General features: G+C 39.3%; 1 protein-coding gene across 1 annotated transcript in view; it reads left to right on the top strand.

Annotated features, from left to right (window-relative positions):
- The first annotated feature begins 273 nt into the window (after positions 1–273).
- The window catches only part of TDRD1 (tudor domain containing 1), a 54978-nt gene continuing 30599 nt past the window's right edge, over positions 274–24652 (top strand). The window contains exons 1-13 of the mRNA XM_003787149.2: positions 274–297; positions 7010–7340; positions 10030–10088; positions 14341–14485; positions 15061–15166; positions 16153–16216; positions 17249–17353; positions 17562–17744; positions 18251–18394; positions 18906–19077; positions 20152–20238; positions 24208–24375; positions 24502–24609. Coding sequence (XP_003787197.2) covers positions 283–297; positions 7010–7340; positions 10030–10088; positions 14341–14485; positions 15061–15166; positions 16153–16216; positions 17249–17353; positions 17562–17744; positions 18251–18394; positions 18906–19077; positions 20152–20238; positions 24208–24375; positions 24502–24609 — 1687 coding nt within the window. The 5' untranslated portion in view covers positions 274–282. The remainder of the gene's footprint in view (positions 298–7009; positions 7341–10029; positions 10089–14340; positions 14486–15060; positions 15167–16152; positions 16217–17248; positions 17354–17561; positions 17745–18250; positions 18395–18905; positions 19078–20151; positions 20239–24207; positions 24376–24501; positions 24610–24652) is intronic.

Raw genomic sequence — 24652 nt, 5'->3', positions numbered from 1 at the left:
TGCATGAGGGCTACGGGGTTTGGGTCGTTGGGGGCCAGACGTTGGGCGCTGGACGTTGAGGTCGGGCGTTGAAGTCGGGCGTTGAGCGGGTACTAGGGGCCTGCAAGTGGAGGGAGGATGGAAGGTAGAGACTCTGGAGCCTTGGCTGGGAAGGGCAGATCTAGGGTTAGAGGTTAAGGTGTGGGAGGACTCTGTTTTGGTTGGTGGGGCGGGAAGTGCAGGAACTAGGGTGCACGGAAAGCTTGAGGCACTGCAATGAGTTTGGAAATAGCACTTCCAGGCATGGCTCCGCAAATTGTGAGCGTTCTCCTCTCTAAAAGGAACTTTGTAGATTCGGTGACTTCGTTTAACTCAAAACTACAGTACAAGCAATATTAATACTTTATTAGACACTTTTTCCCCTGACCCGTCTTGCCTTCTATAGGAAAGGAAAATGCACGGAAGGAACTTTGTAGATTCAGTGACTTCGTTTAACCCAAAGCTACAGTACAAACAATATTAATACTTTATTAGATACTTTTCCCCCTGACCCGTCTTTCTTCCTATAGGAAAGGAAAATGCACCAGGGCATTCATTCACTTATATAGATAAACTGGTACCGGTTCATTTAATGTTTATAGCTTGTTGGCTGTGTGCCATTGGCTTTTCTTGCACTAGGGCCCTTGATACAAATGTTTGCCCTTTGGGGCCTATGAACCTAGAGAACTGATATTTCAGTTCCCTTAGTGAGGCAGAGGGTACTGTAATCAAAACCTCTAGGCGGTGAAATCTAGCCTGCATTCATTTCAACTGTGTTAGGTGCTGGTGGTGCTGGCAGAGAGGGGCTTGGCAATTTGTTTCAGCTCCCCAGATCTCCCTTCTGTAGGAACGAGATAAGAATGCTTTAATCCTCAAGTAGTTTCTATCCTAAACTTGCAAATGGGTTCCACATGAATGAAAGAAATTTTGTGTGTGTTTAGCAGTGGTCTAAGGGTAGAGTAGAAAGCCACTGTGCTAAGTGGTTTAACGTGTCGTCTCTCCTCAAGATGTGCACATTTTACAATCACTAAATCCTAGAAAGATGAAGTGATTTGCCCAAGATAGCTTAGCTAAATGAGGAAGTTGAGACTTGAATCTGGCTGCCTTCAAAGCCCGAACTATTGAATTTTGTAGCTTTAAAACAGAATGTTTCCTTTGAGTAAAAGAATGGCTCTCACTGGTTACATGGGGTTATCAGGAAGACAAAAGAAAACGTTAGAGAAGGAAAAATACTACAGCTAAGTATTATCTCTGCGTGCACTTTTGATATTAAAAGCACTTTAGGCTGTGGTTTCCTGATGGGAAAAGAAATAGCTTACCTTACAGTGTATCCTAGGATGCTCCCAGTAGCAGGAGAGAGAGGGGGGAAGATTTCAAAGGAGTTAAAGAGGGTCTGCTCTAGGGAGTGTCAGGTCTTACTGGGGTCAAAGCATGAAGCACAGAACAAAAAGATGCATAAAGCTCAGACCACATTTTTACCTGTAGAACCATAGAAATTAGTCACTTTTAGGCCTCAGCTCTTTTATTACATGAGTGGTCCCCAATTCTGAGAAAATAAGGATGCCTTTTATAGAAAGAAGTATTGGAACCCTTCTAATTAACTTCTTGTTTTAACTAAATAAGCACATAACTAATTATGGTGGATTCCAAGATCATTAAATGCATTTTTATTCATCACCAGCATAGCATGTCAAAAAAAAAAAAGGTAGATTATATCTGGGGGAAATTGTTTATTTGAAAACAGAGTGAGGTCAGCCCTTGAGGTTTTGGGAACTTTGCAGCAATTTCTGTAACGTCTTTTTACCTGTGTATATGAGGTCTGCAGCCTGAGACTGGGAATCATATAGCATGATGCCATAGGGCCTGTCCACTTGAGTTTCAGATATTCCTAGTGATTCGCACAAGGTGAAGCCAGGTAGGAATGAATAACTGCAAAGTGTTACAGGTGTTTTTAATGTTAAAATTCAGCCTTAAAAACCTGCTCTGAATCTCAGTTACATATGTTACATAAATCTGTATGTTTACATTCATAGCACATAAGTGTTTCAACATTAAGTGTTGAAATTCATAGCACTGTGCAAATGAAAGTAAATACAATGATATGATAATTACACATTTTAAACATGAAATTCCGAAAGGTTTTAGGTGACTGAAAGTTTTATGTGGACTCTTGGCTGCTTGCTCCAAACACTAATGCATAAATGGAAGTAGTGTTCAGAGTCAGGGATATCTCAACTCTCCTGGTGACTGGTTGTCGGCCCACATCTGGCTCCTGTGCTGTTATGAGAGTCCCATCTTTATGAGGGTCTCTGATGAACTAGAGAAAGTGCACAATCAGGAGGAGTCTGGAAGATGTCATGTGGTAGCCAGGCATTGTGGTGGGCGCCTGTAATCCCAGCTACTTGAGAGGAAGCAAGAGAATCATTTAAGCCCAAGAGTTGGAGGTTGTTGTGAAATGTGACACACAGCACTCTACCAAGAGTGACATAGTGAGATTCTGTCTCAAAGAAAAAAAAGATGTCATATGAGTAGGTGAAAGACCTGGAGGAAGGGGACCTGAAGGTGGTTTCAGGTATTTGGAAGACTGTGGTTGCAGGGCAGCAACAGGAGTGAGTCTGTCGACAGGAGACCCATTTCACAAAGAAGATTGGAGTGCAAGTGAATGCAATGAGAGGACGACACTTCTAGTCCTAGAACAGGTCTAGATATCTATTTGCCCTGGGTGTGGCAATGAAAATTGCTAAATAGGGTGAGGCAAGTGAGGTGTCTTTGAAACCTAAATACTCTACCATATTTTAAGCTGAAATCCTCTTTATTTGCTACTTAAACTTTATAATGATTCTAAGACTGACGTTGTTGTAAAGGCAAATACATTTACTAACACTTGGCTTTTAGAAGAGTTGGTATTGTTCAGGTTTTGGCCTTAAATTTCAGTAAACCTCAAACCGCATGATGTAATTTTCCACTTTAGATTGGCAGATGTCATTTCTAACATTGGGTTTCGTTTTCCCTGTCCAAGTTGACATGAAAACAGCAAAGTAGTGTTTTTTAAGTAGTTATCATACAAGTATCTTTCGACTGCCTAGCTGTTCAAAGGACCATCTTGGATGCTGTGGGAAATCAGAGGTGTTCTGTGTTTATTTTTTAAAATGAGAATTCCTGAACTCAAGCAACTTAAAATCCAGAAGACAGAATTGTCTATAGGTGACTGTAATACAGGGTGAAGAGGAGCTGACTGTGGATTGACTTGCAACCTAAGTTACCAAATAAAGACGCGTCACAAAGGGAGTAACTCTCAGGAGTCACATGTGACATGTTGAGGGTCCTCCTACTTGGTCTCTTGAGATGAAAATGACTATACCCTAGTTGTATGGTATAAATATTAATATAATTCTTTACTTGGTTTAGAATTAAGTAACCACTCTGAGGAAGAAATAGTATAATATTAAGTGATACTTGAATCTTTAAAATGTTTTTTTCTATAAAAGCAATTCATTCTTTAACATAATTTAGAAGATGAAAAGAACAGTGAGAAAGTTTCCTCATCAACACACCTACCCCAGAATTCTCATTGTTATTTAAAATTCATCTATTTTTGAGCGGCACCTGTGGCTCGAAGGAGTAGGGAGCCACGTATGCCGGACCGAGGTGGCGGGTTCAAACCCAGCCCCAGCAAAAAAAAAAAAAAAAAAATTCATCTTTTTTTCACAAAGTTCTGTATTTTCTTTCACAGTTAAAATCACATCGAATATACAGATATTTTTCCTGATTTTTTTCATTTGCCATGGTAACAGACATTTTACGGTGTATTTGAAATCTAGGATTCTGAATGATTGTGTAATAGTTTATTTCATAGAGGCTTCCCAGTTAACTATTTCTTTTTCCTTTTTGCCATTTTAAATGGATATTAATACATATAGGACTTTTTTGGCATTTGGGATTACTTTATTGGAATGATTTCCAGAAATAAAGTTACCAAATCAGCGGCTAAAAAGGTTTTTAAAAACTCTTTAGACACATGTGTATTGCCATACTGCTTCTGAGAAAGAGCATATTATAATGATTTGTACTCCCTTCAGTCACGAGTGACCTTTCTTTTTCTCTTTTCCTTTTTTTTTTTTTTTTTGAGTGTCCTTTTTAATTGCACCCATGCCGGGCAGAAAATAACACATAGACCTTTCGGTTGGAATTTTTTTTACTATAGATGAGGTTGGATGTTTTCCCTCTGATGTCAGTCTCAACTAATCTTCAAGCTTTCTGTAGTCTCTTTCTGCCTTTTGTTCATTTATTTTATTGGTATCTGCACCGATTGGGCTGCAAATCACAGAAAACTCCCCGGGCTTATTTGACGCTGCGGCAAGCCTGGGCAGCCCAGAGCTGCAGTGGGACTCAGCTCTGCATTTTCTCTCCCATCATCCTGAGGGTGTGCCCACTGCTTCCTGACTGGGTGGTTTGTCTCCAGGCCTCGGGGCCACACAGCAGGGAGACAGAAGTGAGGCACCCTGCTAGCCACACCTGTCCCCTTTCATGGGGAAAGGGTAGAGCTTTCAGACGAGGCCCCCTCAGGAAAACTCACATTGTGACCAGTATTGCCTCTAACTCTAGCTGGCACATCGGAGGTTGGATGGCATTTGAGTCAGTCAACCATGGTGTCTGCTGAAGTATCAGAATGCTTTCAATATTTATCCACTTTTGAGAAGGTATCAGATTTGTCATCTTGATGGTAATACTTATTTTCTGGCCCGTTTGCAATTTTTAGTAAACTTTTAATTGTTCATGTGGTCAGTTTTGCTATCATTTCTTTAGTGATTTTTTTTTTTTTACAACCACTTTTAAATTAAAACAACCCCCAAGCCCACTCCCCCTCCCCCTCCTCTGTGGTTGTTGCGGGCTTATTGCTGGGAAGCATGATCTGCGCTGGAGATTTCTGTATATTGCGATGCTTGAGTGTGGCCTATATCATACTAGTGGTTTTCTGAAGTTAGTTGAAGTGGTCTTTGTAGTCCAGTATGTGCTCAATGTTGGAAAAATTACTGTTCTTGGTTGTATTGGTCCCTGTTAGATCTAGAGTGCTGTGTTACTAAGGTGGTGTTTACTGTGGCTTGTCCAGTAGGGTCTAAGGCAGGTGTGTCCTTAATGTTGTGGATTGAATTTTTTTCTCTTCAACTGGTTTTTGCTTTACCATTATTGTGACTCAGAGATTCCTGGCTGCTTGCTGTGTCCTTGGAATGTTTTTTTTTTTTTTAAATTGGTGTAAAATATCTTCCTTTGTCTCAGTGTTTTCTATTATTTTACCTGCAGTTGACATTCTACCTTTATTTTAGTTATTTGCATAGCACATAACTGGTCCTTTTATTTTCAGCCCTGCCATATAATTTCGTTATAAAGTGTGCCTTTTGTGCCTAACATGTTGCTGAATGTCTTTCCTCCTTGGGTCTGTCCTTTTTAATTTTTTTTTTTTCCTTCTTTGATTGAGACTAACCTGTTGATAACTTATTTGACCTTGGTTTTGTCATCTTAATGTTTTCTATTTACCTTATTTTTCTGTTAGATGAAGACTTTTTTTTTTACTCTGTGATTTTAAAGATATGCATTCTGCTTCTACTGGCAGTTTCTGTAGTATTTGAATGCATATTATTTGTATTTCTTGTTCAGAGTCTAGAGTTACTCAGCGTTCACATCCCCATTCCCAGCCAGTTTCTGCCGGAGGTTATTTTCCTTTTGTAACTTAACAATATTACTGTCTTATTGCATAAAGCATTGCCGTTCTAAGTCTGTTCCTGCAATTTAGGCACACTTAGCAGGACAGGTGTTCTTCCTCTGGCAGCTGTGGGATCCCTCACGGTTGCTCCCCACCTGCAGTCCTTCTGTTAGGGATCTTCCCAGCATCTGGTTCACTGAGAGTTCTCCACTTTGGTGTGTGCCTATTTTCATAAACTTCATTATGTTTTCTGTATTGTCACTGGATTAGTGTAGGTCTAATTTAAAAGAAGAAATGAGATAGAAGTCTTGGGATATCAACAGGAAGGGTTTGTCTGCAGTTTATTTATTTTCCATTTAAAACCATCTTAAACAATATCTAGATATCAATGCTCATGCTAGTTTCAGCTTTTTCTCACTCCTCCAACCCCCAGCAGTTTTGGGAGAGTAAACAGAAGTTTTGCCTGCAGTTTGCAGATAAAGCTAGAGGTCACTACTTCATAAAGAAGAGTTGCTTGTCACATTAATTACTCCCCCTAGGCAGGGCACTTAGTATTCTTTAAGAGTAAACAACACACCAGCATCCTTACTGGATAGAGATTATCAGAGGTGTTTTGTGACAGATTAAACACAGAAAGCTTATAGTGCAGAAAGGTGCACACAGATAGGCCCTTAAAAGCAGTAGGTACACGTTGCAATTTATACTTGTTCAGCTGGAGATTATCAAAGCAGGGAGCTGGGGAAAACCAAAGGGAATGGTCAGCTGAGGGGGATTGTGACGGGATGATCAGGCAGATGAGAGAGGCAGGGTCTTCTGGGTAGTGAGTGCAGCATATTCAAGGACTCAGTGTAGCATAAAGAGGAGAGGGGAGCAGAGTTCTGAGCTAGGTGATGACCCAGTCAAAACAGTAACCTGTACTGTATTTTGTCTTGAAGCTGTAGGGTTTAGGTTGGAAATATTTCTTTTGAAACACGAAAGACCTTTCTATTGCTGTTGCTTCAAAAGATTTTAAAAGTAAAGAATTGAACTCTGGGATTACTCTTTTGGTTTCTTCTTGAGTTGATCTCTTATTGGTCTGTTAAATTCAGCTGAATTGGAGTCTGTACTAATTGATAGAGAATTTTCTTTTCTTGTGCTTCATAGGGTGGACTTTGATGTCCTGGTTATGTCTGCTTTGGAATTGTTTGTAGAATTACCTGTTACATAAGTATTTGAAAGAAGTCATCTGAGCCTGCTGCAGTTCTACTTTTGAAATTAAAAGTTGCCTCTTAAATACATTTCTTTCCTTAGACCTCTATGAATGTTAAGTTGCCACTTAATATGATGTCAAGAAATAATTTGGAAGCATCTACTTGTAAAATGACAGAACCATTTAATTTTGAGAAAAATGAAAGCAAGCTTCCGCCACATGATTCTTTAAGAAGTCCTGGAGCACATCCTAACCATCCTAATTTCAGGTTGAAAAGCCCAGAGAACGGAAATAAAAAGAAAAATTTTTTGCTTTGTGAGCCAACAAAACAGTATTTGGCTACTCAAGAAGACAGTTTGCTATCTTCAAACCTTAATGGCATCAATGGGGAGGTGCTTGGATCTAAAGGAGACAGGAAGAAATTGCCAACAGGTGAGTGAAAACTACAGACTTACTATTCCTTTTTGATTCTGATGGTTTCTGTCACTTAGCACAAGTAGATGAGGGCTGCCCAGAGAGTATCCAGCCATTGTTAACACTATTTTTATATTACATGGCTGAATACTCTCTGGACAGCCCTGGTATATAACCACACACAAGTGGGAAGTTAACAGAAGAGGCAAATGCGTACTTTACAGTATTTACATTTCATTGTTTAGAAGGAAAAATCAGAGACCAAGAAGCTACTTTTGGTATGATTGATCACAGAAAAGATTCTTGGGATCTGCAGATGAGCTTTTCTCCTACAAAGAGCTATATTAGGAATGTGGAAAGGAAATGCTCTGACTTTTTAAATGGGCATTCTAAGGATTTGCCAGTTTTTAAAATTCCATGCAAATTTTATGCATACAATAACTCACAATACTATATCTAAAATTTTAAACTGATTTCATGTGATTTGTCTTATTTCACTCATCTCAATTCCAAAAACTTTCTTTTTCATTTTTATTGTTTAAGACAGTCTCACTCCGTGGCCCTGGGTAGAGTGCCAGGGCGTTATAGCTCACAACCTCAAATTCTTGCCTTGGCCTCCTGAGGAGCTGGGCCTACAGGAGTCCACCACAATGCCCAGCTGGTTTTTTCTATTTTTAGTAGAGACGGGGGAATCTCACTTTCCCTTAGGCTGGTCTCAAACTCCTGAGCTCAAGCCTTCCACCAGCCTTGGCCTCCCAGATTGCTAGGGTTACAGGCATGAGCGGTCGTGCTTGGCTTCTAAAACTTGCTTTTTAAGAAGGGTAGGATCTGCTAGAATTTGGCCTCTTTGACTATATGTGACGTGTGGTGATATAACATTATGCTGATGTAATTCTCAGAATGTGGCCCTTGGGCCTCTTAATAACATTAAAACATGATTTCCCTTTTTTGTTCTCCTGACTTTGTACTAATGCTACGAAAGCAAATAGTGATGGGTGAAGGCTTTACTAGCTCAGCTTCAGGCAGGGGCACTGACCTGGGCTAATAGTCCTTGAGCTTTTCGTTGCCGTATTCTTGAAATTAAACAGAACCCAGAAATACCAATTTCACTTAAATATGTCCTTGATGGAGCTGTAAAAATTATTAATTTTATAAAGTCTTGATCTTTCTGTACAGCTGTTTTCAGTATTGTGCAATGGAAATTACTCCTAACTTATGAAATCTGAAAGTATGAAAAGCATATGTCGTAGTTGAGTTGTAAGCTGAGGGGAGACTTTTTTCTCTAAACATCCTTTTCACTTGAAAAGAATGACAAAATGTTTTTCCAGACTTTTGTATCCGGCAAGCATTTTCTCAAAAATTAATAATGTGAGTCTGTTGCTTCAAAGAAAACAGCTGGCAGTATTTCATTAATGGTAAAACTCATGTCTTTAAGCAAATTGGGATTTCAAAAAACTTGTCTGCCTGAGTTTAAGAACTTCCCTGTACTTAGACTTTTCTGTTGAGGTGCAAGGTGATACTAACATGAATTTTTGGTATCATATAATGGAGTGTGTAAACATTTGGCAACTGCCTGACTTGGTGACAGTTGTTTCCAAATGACCAGGGCATGGTTTTGCAGTCACGTGTGGGTAAAAATCACTCAAAGGGCAGGTTAAATCAGTGTATTCTAATGTAACAGCATGAAAAGTTCATGGAGGTGGTTTTAGAATCTGCATTGCAACTACTGTAACCCTTAAAGTACTACTTGTGCTTGGATATGATATTAAAGGAGACTATCTACAAACATCGAAGGACATTAAATATTCCTCCTTTTTGCAAATACTATGTGAGGCTAGATTTTTTTTTTTTCAGGTGCATCAACCAAGACCACATATCATGACAGTTAATGCAGAAGTGTATATGTAAATCCATCTGTCTCTTGAGCCAAATATTAAACAGATACACAAAAATGTAATTTCTTACTATGTTTTACTTTAAAAAAGATAAAGTTTAAAAAACAGTCAACATGTAATGCATTCATTTTTAGATGAATATTTTATTATTTTTTTTTTTTTTGAGACAGACTCTTTGTCACCTGTGGTGTCATAGCTCACAGCAACCTCAAACTCTTGGGCTCAAGTGATCCTTTTACCTCAGCCTCCCAAGTAGTTGGGACTACAGGCACCCGCAACAGTGCCTGGCTCCTTTTTTTTTTTTTTTTTTTTAAGAGATGGGTGTGGGGGCTCTCACTCTTGCTCAGGCTGGTCTCAAACTCATGAACCCAGGCAATCCACCTGCCTTGGCCTCCCAGAGTGCTAGAATTACAGATGTGAGCCTTAATTATATGCCTGGCCTTAAATGAATATTTTAAATTTAGTTTGAACTCCTAATATAGTAAATATTGGTAGAAATAAGCCATGTAGAAATAGCTTTTTGGGGTCCTCAATTTTTAAGAATGTAGAGGGGTTCTCAGTCCAAAAAGTTTGGGAGCTGCTGCCGTAGCGAGTAGAGAAACATATGTACATGAGAGCAACAGTAGTTAAGGAAATTTCAGAGAAGTCTTTATTTTCCTAGAAAAAATAGGATGCTGCTTATTTATGGTATAGTTAATATGGCCATTCTGGCTTGGCCCTGTAATTTGAATATCACCTAATGATGCTATTTTATATTATCAGGAATAAAAAGTATTGTTTGGCTTTTATTAGGAATTATTTTTCCTCCCCAGGAAATTCGGTGTCGCCATTAAAAATTGGAAATAATTCACCACCCAAAGAAATAAATCCTGTAAGTTATTTTTTAAAAATCTATTTTGCAATTTTCTTTTTGGTTAAAAAATTCTAAATGTATTTTTGTGTTTTATTAATGAAGTATTCACTTTGTAAGTATCGTTTTGATCAAATTTCTTTAATCTAGGACCTTTAAAAAGAAACCACAACTTAATTCATTTTGGGTACTTGTGGATTCACATGCAGTTGTAAGAAATAACAGAGGGAGGTGCTGGGTAGCCTTTGCCCAGTTTCCCCAATGGTAACGTGCCACGGAACCATGGGACCACATCATACTAGGATTGATACCATCAGGATACAAAACATTTCCATCACTACAAGGGTCCTATCCGCTTCCATTCTGCCCCACCCTCTTGTTAATCCCTGGTAGCCACTAATAAAATCTGTATTTCTCCTGTTTTTCCATTTTGAGAATGTTACGTGAATGGTTGCATACAGGCAGTGTGTAATCTTTTAAGACTGGCCTTTTCATTTTGCATTTATTCCCAGTAGATTGATCTAGGTTGCTGTATGTGTCAGTGGTTCGATCCTTTTATTGATAACTTGTCCAACCATTTGCCCATTGAAGAACACCTGGACTGTTTTCCATTTTTTGGGCTATTAAAACTAAAACTGCTGTATGCATTTATGTACAGGGTTTTACGTGAACCTACGTTTTTAGTGCTTTAGGATAAGTGGCGAGGGATGCAATTTCTAGGTCGTATAGTTTTGCATCCGTTGTTGTTTAAGAAACTGCCAAAAGTTTTCCAGAGTGACTGTAAGAACATCTTAGTGATCCGGTTTCTCTGTGTCCTAACCAGCGTCTGGTATTGTCAGTGTCCTGTTTTCATGATGTGTCGTAATCTCATTGTGGTTTTAATTTGTTTTCCTCCAGCCATGCTACCTGCATTTTCATGTGCTTATCTGACATCTGTATATCGTCTTTGGTGTAATATTTTCTGTCATCATTTTCTAATCAGATTTTTTTTTTACTGTTGAGTTTCAGAAGTTCTTTATATGTCTCAGATGCTAGTCCTTAGTTGAGTATGCAATTTGGAAACATTTTATGTTAGTCTGTAGCTTGTTTCTTCGTCCTCTTAATAGGGTCAGTTTTGTTCCTTTCATGGATTATTGCTTTTGGTGTTAAATCTAAAAATCCTTCGCTACTCTAGATCCTGAAAATGTTCAGGTTTTTTTCCCCGAAAAAGTTTGATAGTTTGACATTTTACATTTAAGTTTTGATTAAGTTAAGAAACTTAGGTTTACTTTTTTACCTGTTATTTAGGTTGAGGTTTACTTTTTTTTTCTTTTGGCTTGTATATGTTCATTTATTCTAGTGTCATTTGTTGAACTGCTTTTGTACTTTTGTGTCAAATCAGTTGGCGTATTTGTGTGGGTCTGGTCTCAGTTCTCTATTGTTTTCCATCGATCTGTGTGTTTTTCTGTCTCTCAATACCACAAAATCTTGATTACTGGACTAACGTAATAAATTTTGGAATGGGGAAGAGTGATTCCTCCTAGTTTATTTTTCTTTTTCAAAGTTGTTTTAGCCATTCCAGTTTCTTTGCCTTTCAATATGTGTAGTTTAGAATAATCTTGCCCATATCTATGAAAAATCATCCTAAAATTCTGACATGAATTGCATTAAGCCTATACATCAATTAGGGAATTATTGACCTCTTTGCTGTGTTGCATCTTTAATCCATGAACACGGTACCTCTCCATTTATGGTCTTCATCTTATAGCTTACAAGTTCTGTATGTGCTTTGCCAGATTTACACTTAAATATTTTCATTTTTTGAATGATTATAAATACTATTTATTTCTCTGTGTCCTCACGTTCATTGGTAATATACAGAAATATTATTGGGTTTGTATGCTTATCCTATGACTTTGCTAAAGTCACTCATTCTAGGAATTTTTTTAGATCTCTTAACAATTTTCTACGTAGATAGTCATCATCTGCAAATAGAGACGGTTTCATTTCTTCTTTAAAACTTCTAAACAACAGAAGTTTATTGCTGGAGGCTGGGAAGCCCAAGATCAAGGCTCCAGTCTTGGTGTCTGGCACAGGCTCTCTGCTTCATGCTTCATGAGAGGCACCTCGTTGCTCTCTCACACCTTTCTTTTTAATTTTTTTCATTTTTAAAAATTATTATGGGTAAATCTTCTGGCAACCACTTCTCTTTGATTTCCCTTCGTCTGAAAATGTCTTTATTTCCTCTTTATTTCTGAAGGATATTTTCCATGGATAAGTTTATCATTTAAAGTTGTTTTCTTTTAAAACTTGATAAATGTTTTGTTACTTTTGGGATCTACATGGTCTGGAATGAGAAATCTACTGTCTTTTGAATTGTTTTCTCCCCACTGGCTAAAGTATCATTTTTCTCTTTCTGCTTTCAAGCATTTAGTTTTCAGAAGTTGGATTCCGATGTGTTTTGATGTAGATTTCTTTGAATTTATTTTCTTCGGGGTTTGCTCACCTTCTTGAATTAGATTTATGTTTTTTTGCCAAACCCTGGAAGTTTTCAGCATTTATTTCTTTGAGAATGTTTTAAGCTTAGCCTTCTTTCTCCTGTCCTTCTGGTAGTCGGAAGACCTGAATGTTCAATCTTTCATTACAGTCCAGCTTAGACTCTGTTTACTTCTTTTTGTTGGGGGTTTTTTTTTTTTTTTTTTTTTTTTGTAGTCCATTTTCTCTCTTTTGCTCAGCTTAGGCAATTTCTGTTCTGTCTTTTATTTCACTGATTCTTGCCTCTTTCTCCTCCATTCTACTGTTGAGCCCACTGTTGTGTTTTGTTTTGATTATTCCACTTTTCAGTTCTAAAGTTTCCATTTGGTGGTTCTTTATATCTTCTGTTTCTTCACTGAGTCTATATTTTATTTTGAGCATGTTCATAATTGTTATAATATTGATAGATGCTTTAATAATTGTAGATAAATTAATATTTGTCATTTTGATGTTGGCATCTTTTTCTTCTGTTTTCTTTTCTTTTTTTTTTTATTCTTGGAAAGATGAGTTATTTTCTACTGAAACCGGGATATCTTGGCTGTATCTTATTTAAACTTTCTCTTAGCTGACTTCTTCTGACCCTGCTCCATCTAGGGAAGGGGACCGGCCTTATTACTGCCAGGTGGGGGTAGGCAGTTGTCCAGGTTCCCCTCTCGGCCTCTGACATTCAGCTTGGGGGGTTGGTGGTGGGAGTTCTAGCTTCCCACTAGGCTTCAGCCAATTCCTCTCTGGCAGAGAGGGGTGACAAGTTCTTTGGGTTTTCTTTTTGCCTCATAGATCCTAGATTGGGTGCTGGAGAAGCCAGCAACCCCAAGACACCTTAGTCTTGTTACTGCTCCCCATAGGTCCCTACTGACTTAGAGGGGTGGGGAGAGGGCCCAAGGGAAGTAGGGGTGTTGGGAAGGACTTGTTACCGTTTAGTGGTGGTGCTAAGTTCTGACTCTCAACTGGCCTTCCTATGATATCACCCCGGTGGGGGAAGGGGCGCCTCATTACTGCCAGGTAGAAATCCAGGCTCCCCATGTGATCTTTACTGTAAGGCATGTCGTCCGCCCTCTATCCAGGGATAAGCTACTGGCAGTCTTTTCTGTTGGTCTTCTCTGATCCCATATCAGTAAGCGGATTGGAGCACACTGTTACAGCCTCATGATGATAGATGGCTAGGCCCCACACTCTTATCTTTGCTGGTGGGAGTGGGGCACAGTATTTTCTGTGGTGTTTTTCTGGAGTTAAGCAGTTATTGATAAAAGTTTTCTGTTTTGCAGCCTGCCTCTTTCCTAGTCCCTTAGTTTAAGTGTTAGGGTCTCACTGTGTTTCCCAGCTGGAATACAGGGCTGTTCACAGGTGCGATCCTGGCACTCTACAGCCTTGGACTCCTGAGCTCAAGGAAATCTCCTGCCTCACCCTCCCAAATATCTGGGACTAAAGGCATGCAGCCCTGCACCAGGTTAGAGAGCAGGGTTTTTTTGTTGGGGCTCTATTGTCTATGCCTTTTGGTGTTTTGGGGTTGCTGGCTTCTCTAGCACCCAGCCTGGGATATACAAGGCAAAAAGAAAACGCAGAGAACTTGCCACCATGTCCTCCTCTCTTTCAGAGTCTTCTTATGTTTGTTTTATATATATAAGTTTGGGGGTTTTAGTTGTACTTAATAGGAGGAATAGATAAAGTACATTTCTATTTTACCATAAGAGAAAGTCTCACATCTATTATTTAAAAGTTACTATGAAATTCTAATATTACAATTCTCTGTTCTTAATAGAAGTGCAGCAATAATGTGCCTCTTGGAAAGTCAAAAAAGTTACACAAGTTGGTTGAGAATTCCTTGTCCGTAAATAATCCGGCGCTCTTCAACTCCTTAGGACCTCCTCTTCGGTCAAGGACTTGCCATCGCTGTGGCCTGTTTGGTGAGCACATTGTTCACAGGTGTCTATTGGCTTATTCCTGTACATAAGAGAAAAGTTGTTTTATTAGGGCAAATTTTAAACATATGAAGTGTAAGTAGAATATTGTACACCCTTGCACCCATCTCTCGGCTTTAATTACTGTCAGCGTCCTACCGTTCTTCTTCACCCATATCTTCCTAATGCATGCTTCCTGCTTCTGCACTGGGTCATTATTTTTTATAGTTTTTTAGGTAAATTTTACGTGCATTGAAATGCACAAACTTAACGTCCCAAAAAGAAATAGAATATTTGTCTCCTTAGAAAGTTCTCTCATGTTCCTTCCTGGGATAAAGTCAGGTATCACTACAGTCCGACCTCCCTCTTGTTTTCATCTGTTCGGAGTCCTTTTCCTCTGCCTTTTGAAGAAGCTTGAAAAGTTTAGTCTTAACACCTAACCGTGATCAGCAAAGTCCTCTTCAAATAGTCTTCTTGATATGATGTACAGAATGATGATTGTGATGTCTGATCTTTGCAGATGTCAAGATCTCAGCCTCAAATGTTGGGAATAAAACATTGTTCCTGGTTGTGTTCCTTAGGCTCGCTGAGGTGCTCTCAGTGCAAGCAGACATACTACTGCTCCACTGCGTGTCAGAGAAGAGACTGGTCAGCGCACAGCATCGTATGCAAACCTGTTCAGTCAAGGTAAACATTTGTGCACGACTATTTTATTCATTAGAGATTATTTTAAAAGTTTTTTCCAGATAGAATCTGGATGCATTAATTAAGCAGGCCGTAAAATGTAGAAATTATTATTTATTGAGCTCTAACAGTGTACAGATCTGAAGAAAGCAGCTCTTACAAACTTAATTTTCATGAATATAATTTTACTAGATAGTAACAGTTTTAAAATTTTGAAGCTTAAGTGAGTTTATGAGTTTTTTTTTTAATGTGCAACTTTCAATCATGTAGTTATAGTTATGCTTTCCTGGCTTTTTTTTTTTTTTTTTTTTGGACACAGGGTCTTACCCTGTCACCTGGGCTAGAGTGCAGTGATGTCATCCTAGCTCACTGCAGCCCTGAATTCCTAGGCTCAAGCAGTCCTCCTGCCTCAGCCTCCCAAGTAGCTGGGACAACAGACCTGCACCACTATAAATTGCTAATTTTCTATATTTAATAGAGTGGGGTTCTCATTCTTGCTCAGGCTGGTGGTGTCAAGCAGTCTGACTGATGAACTCAAACAGTCCTCCCAGCTCAGCCTCCCAGAGTGCTAGCATCATAGGTGTAAACTGCTGTCCTGGATTTTTAATAAGTCAGAACTGTCAAACATCTCTTGAGTTGTGATTTTTTAAAGATATAAGTCTGGCATAGCATTTACCAATTTACAAAAGAGTTTCATTGATACTCCGAACTTGATCTTGGTAATATAGGGATTATCTGTGTTTTATAGCTAAGAAGACTGAGGTTTGGAGATTGTGACTGTCCTATTAAGTGGCTTTTTGTGGGAGTACAGCTGTGTTCTCACAGGGTAGACAGTTGTGTAGCCAGCACTGGGGGTGGGGGGTGGGGGCTTTTGGGAGACGCTGTTTTGCTCTTTCTAGATGTTAAGAATTGAACATAATTGTGATTTATGGCCCCTATTCTTAATTGCCTCTGTAGTATAATTTTTATAATCAGTTGTTTTATTTCAGTTTCCACAAACTTGAAAATAATAAATCACCTTTTGAAACAAAGAACCTGGAAGTGAAAAATGAGGTATGGCCTACTTATTCTTTGTCTTTAATGAATAAACCCTCTTTATTGAATTAAAAGGACTTAAGCTAAATAAAACATTCTGGACTTATTTCTACATTTTACCAGGGTTTACTTAAAAACAAATTTTCTGTCAAGTTAATATGTACACCCTTTTGATGAGATTTGGTGGCTGTTCGGGGTCTTTGATAACTGTTTATTTCTAGTCGTTTTCTAAAAAAGACTTGAGATGGCTGTGTCTCTGTGAAATCATTTGGACTAGTTAACAGTCCCTTCTTTATAGGTTCTGCAGACCCATGTTCCCTAGTTTTGTGTACTACACTCTAACAGGGCCAAGTTATCTACAGAGGGGGCCAAAAATATATATCTATGTATACACACACACATATTTTAAGGGAAAAAAACAATTAAAATTGTAATACTAAGTCATGTCTGACTTCTGCAATTACAAGAGATACAAGATAACAAACAATGTTGATATGTGTTGAATATTATAATTTTAATGCAATTTTTTCCTCTTTAAAAATGTGTATGTATGTCTTTTTGGCACCCTCTGTATTGAAGGAGTATTTTTTCTGCTAATAGCTCTCTTCCATTTAGAGAACTATGGGCTAAGTCATTTGTAATCTGATAAACATCTGTTGTGACCTACTCGTACTTATGGATAATTTTTAGTTTTGTCTTGCTATAGTTTTGCTATAGTTTTGTCTTGTCATAGCCTCTACTTAAAAAACAATCTGGCTTCTTCAAATATAGCATAAACTGAAATATAAATTTAAAAGACTCCCCCTTTTAAAAAGAGTAAACTCGATATTATCTTCACCATCATGGTCTTGGTCTTAGGTTACCCCCAGTGCTGTGTACACTGCCTGTGGGCAGTGGGTTTTAGTAACTCTTAGAGGCCTTCACTACTTCTGTGGTTTTTTATTCAAATCTAAGAGTCAGGCTATTATGGCCATGATTTTAGCAAACGGGCCACAGAATCATTGAAACCTGTACTTGTAAGCAACTCATCTTATATGTTTTTTTGACCAGAGGGACTATCCACTTGGAATTACTAAAGAGATAGCCCTTTGTCCTGAGAAAATAATGTTGTCTGATTTGAGAAGTCTACAGCTCAAGAAAACCATGGAAATGAAGGTATTTGTTGTTTGATCTCTGTAGATAGAGCTTCAAAGAACTTTTTATTTCATTCGCTGTTCTTAGTTTCAGTTCACTGGGTAGCTACAAAGAAAAATTTGATAGATTATCAAACCTTTCTATAACACTTTATGGCAGTTATAAAGCTTTAAGAAATTTACATTTGCTTGCATTCCCCATGAATTATTACATCTTTTGTTTCTTAAAGGGTACAGTTACTGAATTCAAACACCCAAGTGACTTTTATGTGCAGTTATATTCTTCAGAAGTCTTAGAATACATGAAACAACTCTCTGCGAGCTTAAAAGAGACATATGCAAATGTGATGCATGAAGATGATTACATTCCTGTTAAGGGGGAAATTTGTGTTGCCAAGTACACTGTTGATCAGGTAACCCCTAATGAAATGAGTTATTTGGAAGATTGTTCTAACTTACTTTGGTCATATCAACTCAGCAGTCCCAGAGCTGTTAATGACGCCTCAGATGACTTAGAGCCAGAGTCTGGTCTGGTGCTTCACCCACTAGTGTTTCACTGTAGGGTTCCGTGCTCTATTCCGTTTACTTCATGGCCTAACCCTCTCCACCTCTATTTACAGCTTCCTAAACAGCTGGTTGTAGACTGGTCTTAAAGCTCGTGCTTATTTGTATAGCGGAGGCATTAGGGGGCTAGAAATAGCTTTGGAATAGTTAGTTGTACATATTAAGGTGTCCCAATTTTAGGGATTTCTTACCAAGATTTTTGGAGCATTAAGCTGTCTTTCTAATCGAACACCTCAGAATAGGAGCGTAGCCTTTCGCCTTTCCTTTGCCCACTGTGTCGACTGGTCGAGGGTTTTTTAACCTAAGGATGTGAAATGCTGTTTGGAAGCAGAGTCCCGTTTTGTTTCACTTTCAGACCTGGAACCGAGTCATCGTACAAGATGTTGACATGCTGCAGAAGAAGGCACATGTCTTGTATATTGATTACGGAAATGAAGAGATCATTCCAGTAAACAGAATTTACCAACTGAGCAGAAACATTGGCTTGTTTCCTCCTTGTGTGAGTGTCACCGTGAATTCCTACTCATGTCCCAAGGGAGCTGCTGTTTATGTCTTGAGAGGCACACTGCGTGTGTGTTCGCTCAGCTGTGTCATTGTACCTGCTGGTGTATCTTTTACTATGTAGGTGACTGCCCATTGACTGTCTTGTCCTTATTGAGCTAAGTGACAGACTCGCTTTGGTAAGCATGTGTCATCCATCTGCTCTTTCAAAGCAGTCATTTCTCTGTTTATTACATTATTTGGCAGAGGCCTGAACGTATGTATGATTTAGAGATAATTACTACTCTTTCATGACTTTCTCAAGCGTCAAGTACCAAAAGTAAGTATTGTGAATAAAGTGCCAAGAGAGACCTAAAATAATTAGACCTCGAGTTGTTTATCTGGTTAGTACTTGAAGAGTTTTGATAAGTGTTCAGCATGAAATACATTTTTTTTAAAAACTTTAAATAATTATAAAAAGCCATTTTTAAGTACTAATTTTTGTAAGTAACTTGTGCAAAATTTTTCAGGCCATAAAGTGCTTTGTAGCCAATGTTATCCCAGCAGAGGGGAATTGGAGCAATGAGTGTATCAAAACTGTTAAACCACTGTTAATGGAGCAGTACTGCTCTATAAAGATCCTGGACATCTTGAGAGAAGATGTGGTCACCTTTGCTATAGCTGTTATGCTGCCAAGTTCAGGTGAGATCTGAGTATTTTTTTTAAAACTGAGTACTCATTGTTTGGTTTCTACCTGTTACTCAGAAGAAATAAAAACATGGAGTGAGGCCAAGTCAGACTCTGGAGTCATTCAACCTGTGACTGAAAATACAGCCTCAGCCTTATTTTTTTGCAGTTGGCAGGTTGTCAAAGATCTGGCCCAAACTCACAGAAACAGGTGGCTTAAAATGCTGGCGTTAGACTTAGTGTAGGGATGACTGTATTACTCTGTTAAATATAGCCATGGTAATATCTACACCTGATTTCTAGGCCTTTATTGAGAGAGATTCTTGAATTTCTCCATGAATTCATTGATCCGGATCAATGCTTTCTCTTTGAACAACCTTCACAGAACCGCATTCTGTTGGTACATAGTATTTAAGTTGTGGAAATGGAAACACCGTGGAGTCCTGTCCTTCCATTGTTCCTTCTTCATATCTTTTTGAAAAGTGACTTTGACAGTGTGCATACAATTGCCTCTCATTTTCCGAGGTATTACCCCTCTGCTACAACAGAGCTGGCATTGTGGATGATTTGGTAGAAAGTGCAGTTAATCTGTTTTTGGAATTAAATATAATGTCTGTTTTGTTTCTTTGCTATGTATGCTTCATGTTATGACTTCAGGTTTTGGGTATTATGTCACAGAACTTGACATTCATGTCAATGTTTGTTGCACCAGAAACAAGACTAAGAAAAGGTAGTCTTGTGTCTTAAGTTTATTTCTTGAATAGCATGCTTACCACCTCATACGCATGGTTATTCTAAGAATGGTTGTGAGGTCGTACCTGAATCTTCCGTTTAACCCAGAGTTTTGAAGTGAAATCTTTTCATTAGGTCTCCTGTCACTTGACTATAGAAACTTTGCTTCCATATAAATGTAGCTGTTACTAAACTGAATTTTGCCTATAGGAATTGAATTGGTCCAACAGTACCAGTGAACTAATAGTTATAATCTCTTAAGTTGTGCGATTGACTTACTTGTTTCTTATTCATGCTTTTCCTATAATGCTTTGCATATCATCTCCATAGATGTGTTTTTTCTTAATCACTTTTTAGGAAAACTCCTAGACTGCATGCTTATAGAAATGGGATATGGCTTGAAACCCAAAGGACAAAATCCTAAGAAGCAAAGTGAGGATCAAAGTGAGTATACAAATTAATAATAGAGGAGTGTAGAGATGTCAGGTGTAGAATAGCTTCTCCACTAAACAAAAGGTACAATTCAGCACCATGAAGACTTGATGATAAACTTTATATAAGAAAGATGACGTTTTTAATTTAGTGGTCTGTTGTTTCTAATCTCCCCTAACTGTTCACCTTCCCTGCCTGTTTTCCAGGTAACTCTTGACATGGTAATTATGAGATTGTAAAGTATTAAATATCCTGACACTTCAGACTGGGGGCTTTTCAGCTTACATTTCTTAGTTTAATTTATTTTTCTTCCTTGGTGCCTTCTACCAATAATAGGATTCTAGAATTCTGTTCTAGTAGGAGAGTGTTTTTTTACTTCTTGTTTACGTGTCTGTGTGGTTTTGCATTAAATTAACAAGAGAACCAAGGAATTTTGCTGTCATTTGCGGTGTTTTTATTGCATTTCATTTCCTCCTTTACTTTGCTCCTTTACCAATGACTTTAGTTGCAGACATAATTCATTATCCCTTGCTCATTAATCCAGAGGTGATTGCCAGACTAATGGTGCCATGATTGGGTGCGTCATTATCGTGTAAACAAACTTGCCTCATCCTTAAGTCTGCCTTCTTCCTTATCTCCCATCCCTTGTCCTAGCTAGTTGGTTTCTATGTCTTTATTTTTTTTGTCTTTTTTTCCCTTTCTTGTTTTTTTTAATGGAGGGTGGGGTCCTTCTCTGTTGCCCAGACTGGATGCAACGGCCCAGTCATCTCACTGCAGCAGCCTTCAACTCTTGGCTCAAGCAATTTTCCCACTTCAGCTACCTGAGGAGCTGGGACTAGACATGTGCCACTATGCCTGGCTAATTTTTGGGGTGGGTGGTTTATTTGTTTTGTTTTGTTTTTTGTAGAGATGTTGCCCAGGCTGGTCTCAAACTCCTGGCCTGAAGTATTTCTTCTACAGCCTTTCAAATTGTTGGGACTACAGGTGTGAGCCATCATGCCTGGCAACTAAGTCTTTATTGATTCTTCTTCCCAAATATTCCTTATATGTGTCTTTTTTTCTTTCTTTCCGGGCTGTCACTTCCTCAGGGGGCCTGGTCACTCATGGACAGTTGAAACAACCTTCTGATGTTAGCATTTATCTATGTCTGTATTCATACAGTGCTTGCTTACATGATAACCCTGAATACAAATCTTGGTATGACAACTTTGCTGAAAAGCTTTCAGAAGTTCTTTGCCATCTAGAGAAAAAACCCAATTAGTGGTCTAGTAGGAGTCATGGTTGGGACCTTAAGTGTTGGTGGTATAGAGTTAGGAAAAATAATGAAGAAGATGAACCTGGAGCCGTGACACAGAGTGATGGGAAAGGTGGGAAAGAGAGCAGGACAGACCTTGCCGAGGAACGGAAGGATATGCGCTGCTTCCAGGAGAGGAGAGGGGAGCTGTCAGCAGTATCAGGTGCTTCGAAGGCATCTGGGAAAGGGCACAGCTAAACCCACTGAGCAGTGCCTCCTTCCCTGTGGTCAGGACAGAGAAGAGGTCGCACAGGGTGCAGTGGAGTACGTGGGAAAGGCCACCTAACCGGGACGAGGAGAGAAGCCTTCTTGAAGTGATGCTGTGCTGAGCAGAAAATAAGCAGGTGTCGGGGGTAGGGCGTGTGTTCCAGGAAGGATGAACACAGGTGTTAAGGTAAGGAAGAGCATGATTGGGCCTGAACAACTGGAAAGTAAAGTCATGGCTGAATGTGACCACTGGAGAGAGGTGTGAAGTAGGGCATGAAATCCTGGGAGATGAGCTAGAGTTAGATCACACAGGGTCTCAGGAGCTGTGTTCAGGGGGGCTGGATTTGATTCTGAAGCTGGTAGGAAATGGAGGGGTGAAAGACGTCTGGAATCTTGACACTAAGTTACATCTGAGTAGTGCTTGTGGGTATGGGAGAAGCAGATATTTGGAAGTTAGAAAAGATGGTCTATTGCTAGTGTCCGTATTAAACCTCCTTAAGAATTTAGGTGGTTTAGGTCACAGAATCATCTTCTATCCTGCCCCTGTGTGACTTGGCCTAGGTGAGTAGTCTTTCCGGCCTCCTCTGTCCCTGCCTCTCTCCCTGGCCTCCTCTGTCCCTGCCTCCTTTTCCCCCCTTCTTCCCCCCCATCTCTCCCTTGCATCCTCTCTCCTTGGCCTCCCCCCCCACCTCCTCCCCCCCGTCCCTGCCAGCACACTGAGCCACTAAGTTACACTGCAGTGCCGTCTCCTCATCCTGAAGTATTCTTATGCTCAGCTGCGCTTGCCAATGCCTGTCTGTAGGATTGCACGCCCGCCTCCATGGGCCTCGCTTCTCTGGCAGTAGTTACCACATTGTAGCTCCTGGGCTGCGCACCTGTTTCCTGCGAAGTTAGCTTTTAGGAGCAGAGACTGGACTCTCACTTAGCTGCCTCTCCCCATTGTTTAGTATGACATCTGATACACAATGGACATTCAGTATGTGATTTTAGAAAGCTGGGCATGCTGACACATGCCCATATCCTCAGCTACTCAGGAGGCTGAGGCAGAAGGATCCCGTGGGGCCAGGAGTTTGAGGCCACAGCGTGCGTGCCGTGATAGTCCCTGTGAACAGACATGTACTCTGGCTTGGGCAGTATGGTGAGATCCTGTCCTTTAAAACAAACCACTGGAGGATCTTCTGATGAACTCATGCAGTTGAAAGGGACCATCAGGATCATGGTACCTTCCAGTCCACCTGTTCACAGGTGAGGACAAAGAAGCTGACTGGTGCAGTGGGTTACCCTAAGACTTGGGGGGATGTGGAACCAGAATCAAGCCCTGTAAATCCAGTCTAGGGCTCTTTCCGCTGTACTGTGCGGTGTTTGATGAGACAGCAGGCTGGTGCTTCATCTTCCTTGCTATTGCATCTTTCTCCTTTCCTCCCTTGTTTGTATTTCATCTTTTTGAAATGTTTTAAAATAGGCTTTTGACTTATAGTCTGTCTCTTACCTTTACCTTTTACCACCTAATCCTTGACTTTACCTCAACCAGGCCAATGTGTTTGGGCTAATTATCCATTTCAGTGGATTTTCTAGCATAACTTTAGGAATCCTTGTAATGTGCTCTGAGAGTCATTTCTAGGTAGCACATTCCCTCTACTGTTGGGGTCTGCCCAAGTTTCCGCTTGGTCTTCAAAGAGTCACACTATTTGGATTCGTGGTTAGAATCATTTTGTGAATCTGTTTTCTCATATTTCTACATTAAAGCAATAAAGTTGACAGTTTCGTCTGAGTGATAATCCCTAGTTCTTTAAAGCAGTTGTTTTTCTTATCTTTCAGGATTCTGATGTGTTGTTGCTATGCCTTTCTCTAAGACATGATCTAAAAATATATTCCTTTAGTCCTTGCAATTTTACAGACCCAGGCTTTCTTGTTCTTCGCATTATCTTGAGTCTGATTTACTTCTCATGATGCTTTTGAAGCCTCTCCATCTTAGCCTCAGGGTAGCCCTATCGTTTCCTCTTGGTTTGTTACCTATGTTGCTTACTCCTTTTTTGAACTGCTTAATGCATTTTTAAAAATTTCTGATTGAATTTATTTTGTCATGATACATTGTTTCCTATAGGATTGATCATTTCACTGAAGAATAAGTTCTAATCCACTATTTCTACGTCAGGATCTTGAGATGATTATCTGTTCCAAAGTACATTTTGTTACACTCTTTTAGAGCCTGTGAGGCTTCCCCTGAAGAACTTTGAAATTAGATTTAAGTTTGTATTTTATGCTGCTGATTTTCTTTCTTGGAACTAGTCTAGCTTTGGGGGACATAGGAAATTGTCTTTATTATGAACATTTGTTGTCTAGAGGAAGAAACATGGGCTCTCAGACTGTCTTCCAGGAACTCTGTGTGGTCATATTGATAGTCTTTTTCAAAATTATTGAAGTATGCATCCAGTTTTTGTATGAAACCAAAATGGCTTATTTTTCTCCTTGTTAAAAAGGTGACCCTGAAGACGTTGGGAAAATGTCAGCTGAGAACAAAATTGTTGTAGACAGAAGTGACCTTATCCCCAAAGTGTTAACTTTGAATGTAGGTGATGAGTTTTGTGGTGTGGTTGCCCACATTCAAACGCCAGAAGACTTCTTTTGTCAACAGCTTCAAAGTGGCCGTAAGTAAATTTGTTTTTTTTTTTGTTGTTGTTCTATCAAACTAACACACTTCAAGACACCCTGGGCACAAAAATAAAGATAACATGTAGATACGCATTTCTTTTACATGTGATCTGTATCTGCAGATAAGCTTGCTGAGCTCCAGGCATCCCTTAGTGAGTACTGCGGTCAGGTGCCTCCACGCTTCGACTTCTATCCAACCATCGGTGATATATGTTGTGCTCAGTTCTCAGGTAAAGAGGGTTAAAGTTGAAATTTTTTTTTTTTTTTTTTTTT

This window comes from Otolemur garnettii, unplaced genomic scaffold (genome assembly GCF_000181295.1).
Source record: "Otolemur garnettii isolate 467f Iridium unplaced genomic scaffold, OtoGar3 scaffold00021, whole genome shotgun sequence".
Classification (NCBI taxonomy): domain Eukaryota; kingdom Metazoa; phylum Chordata; class Mammalia; order Primates; family Galagidae; genus Otolemur; species Otolemur garnettii.
Note: the sequence above shows the minus strand (reverse complement) of the source record. Positions and strands in the feature narration are given on the sequence as shown.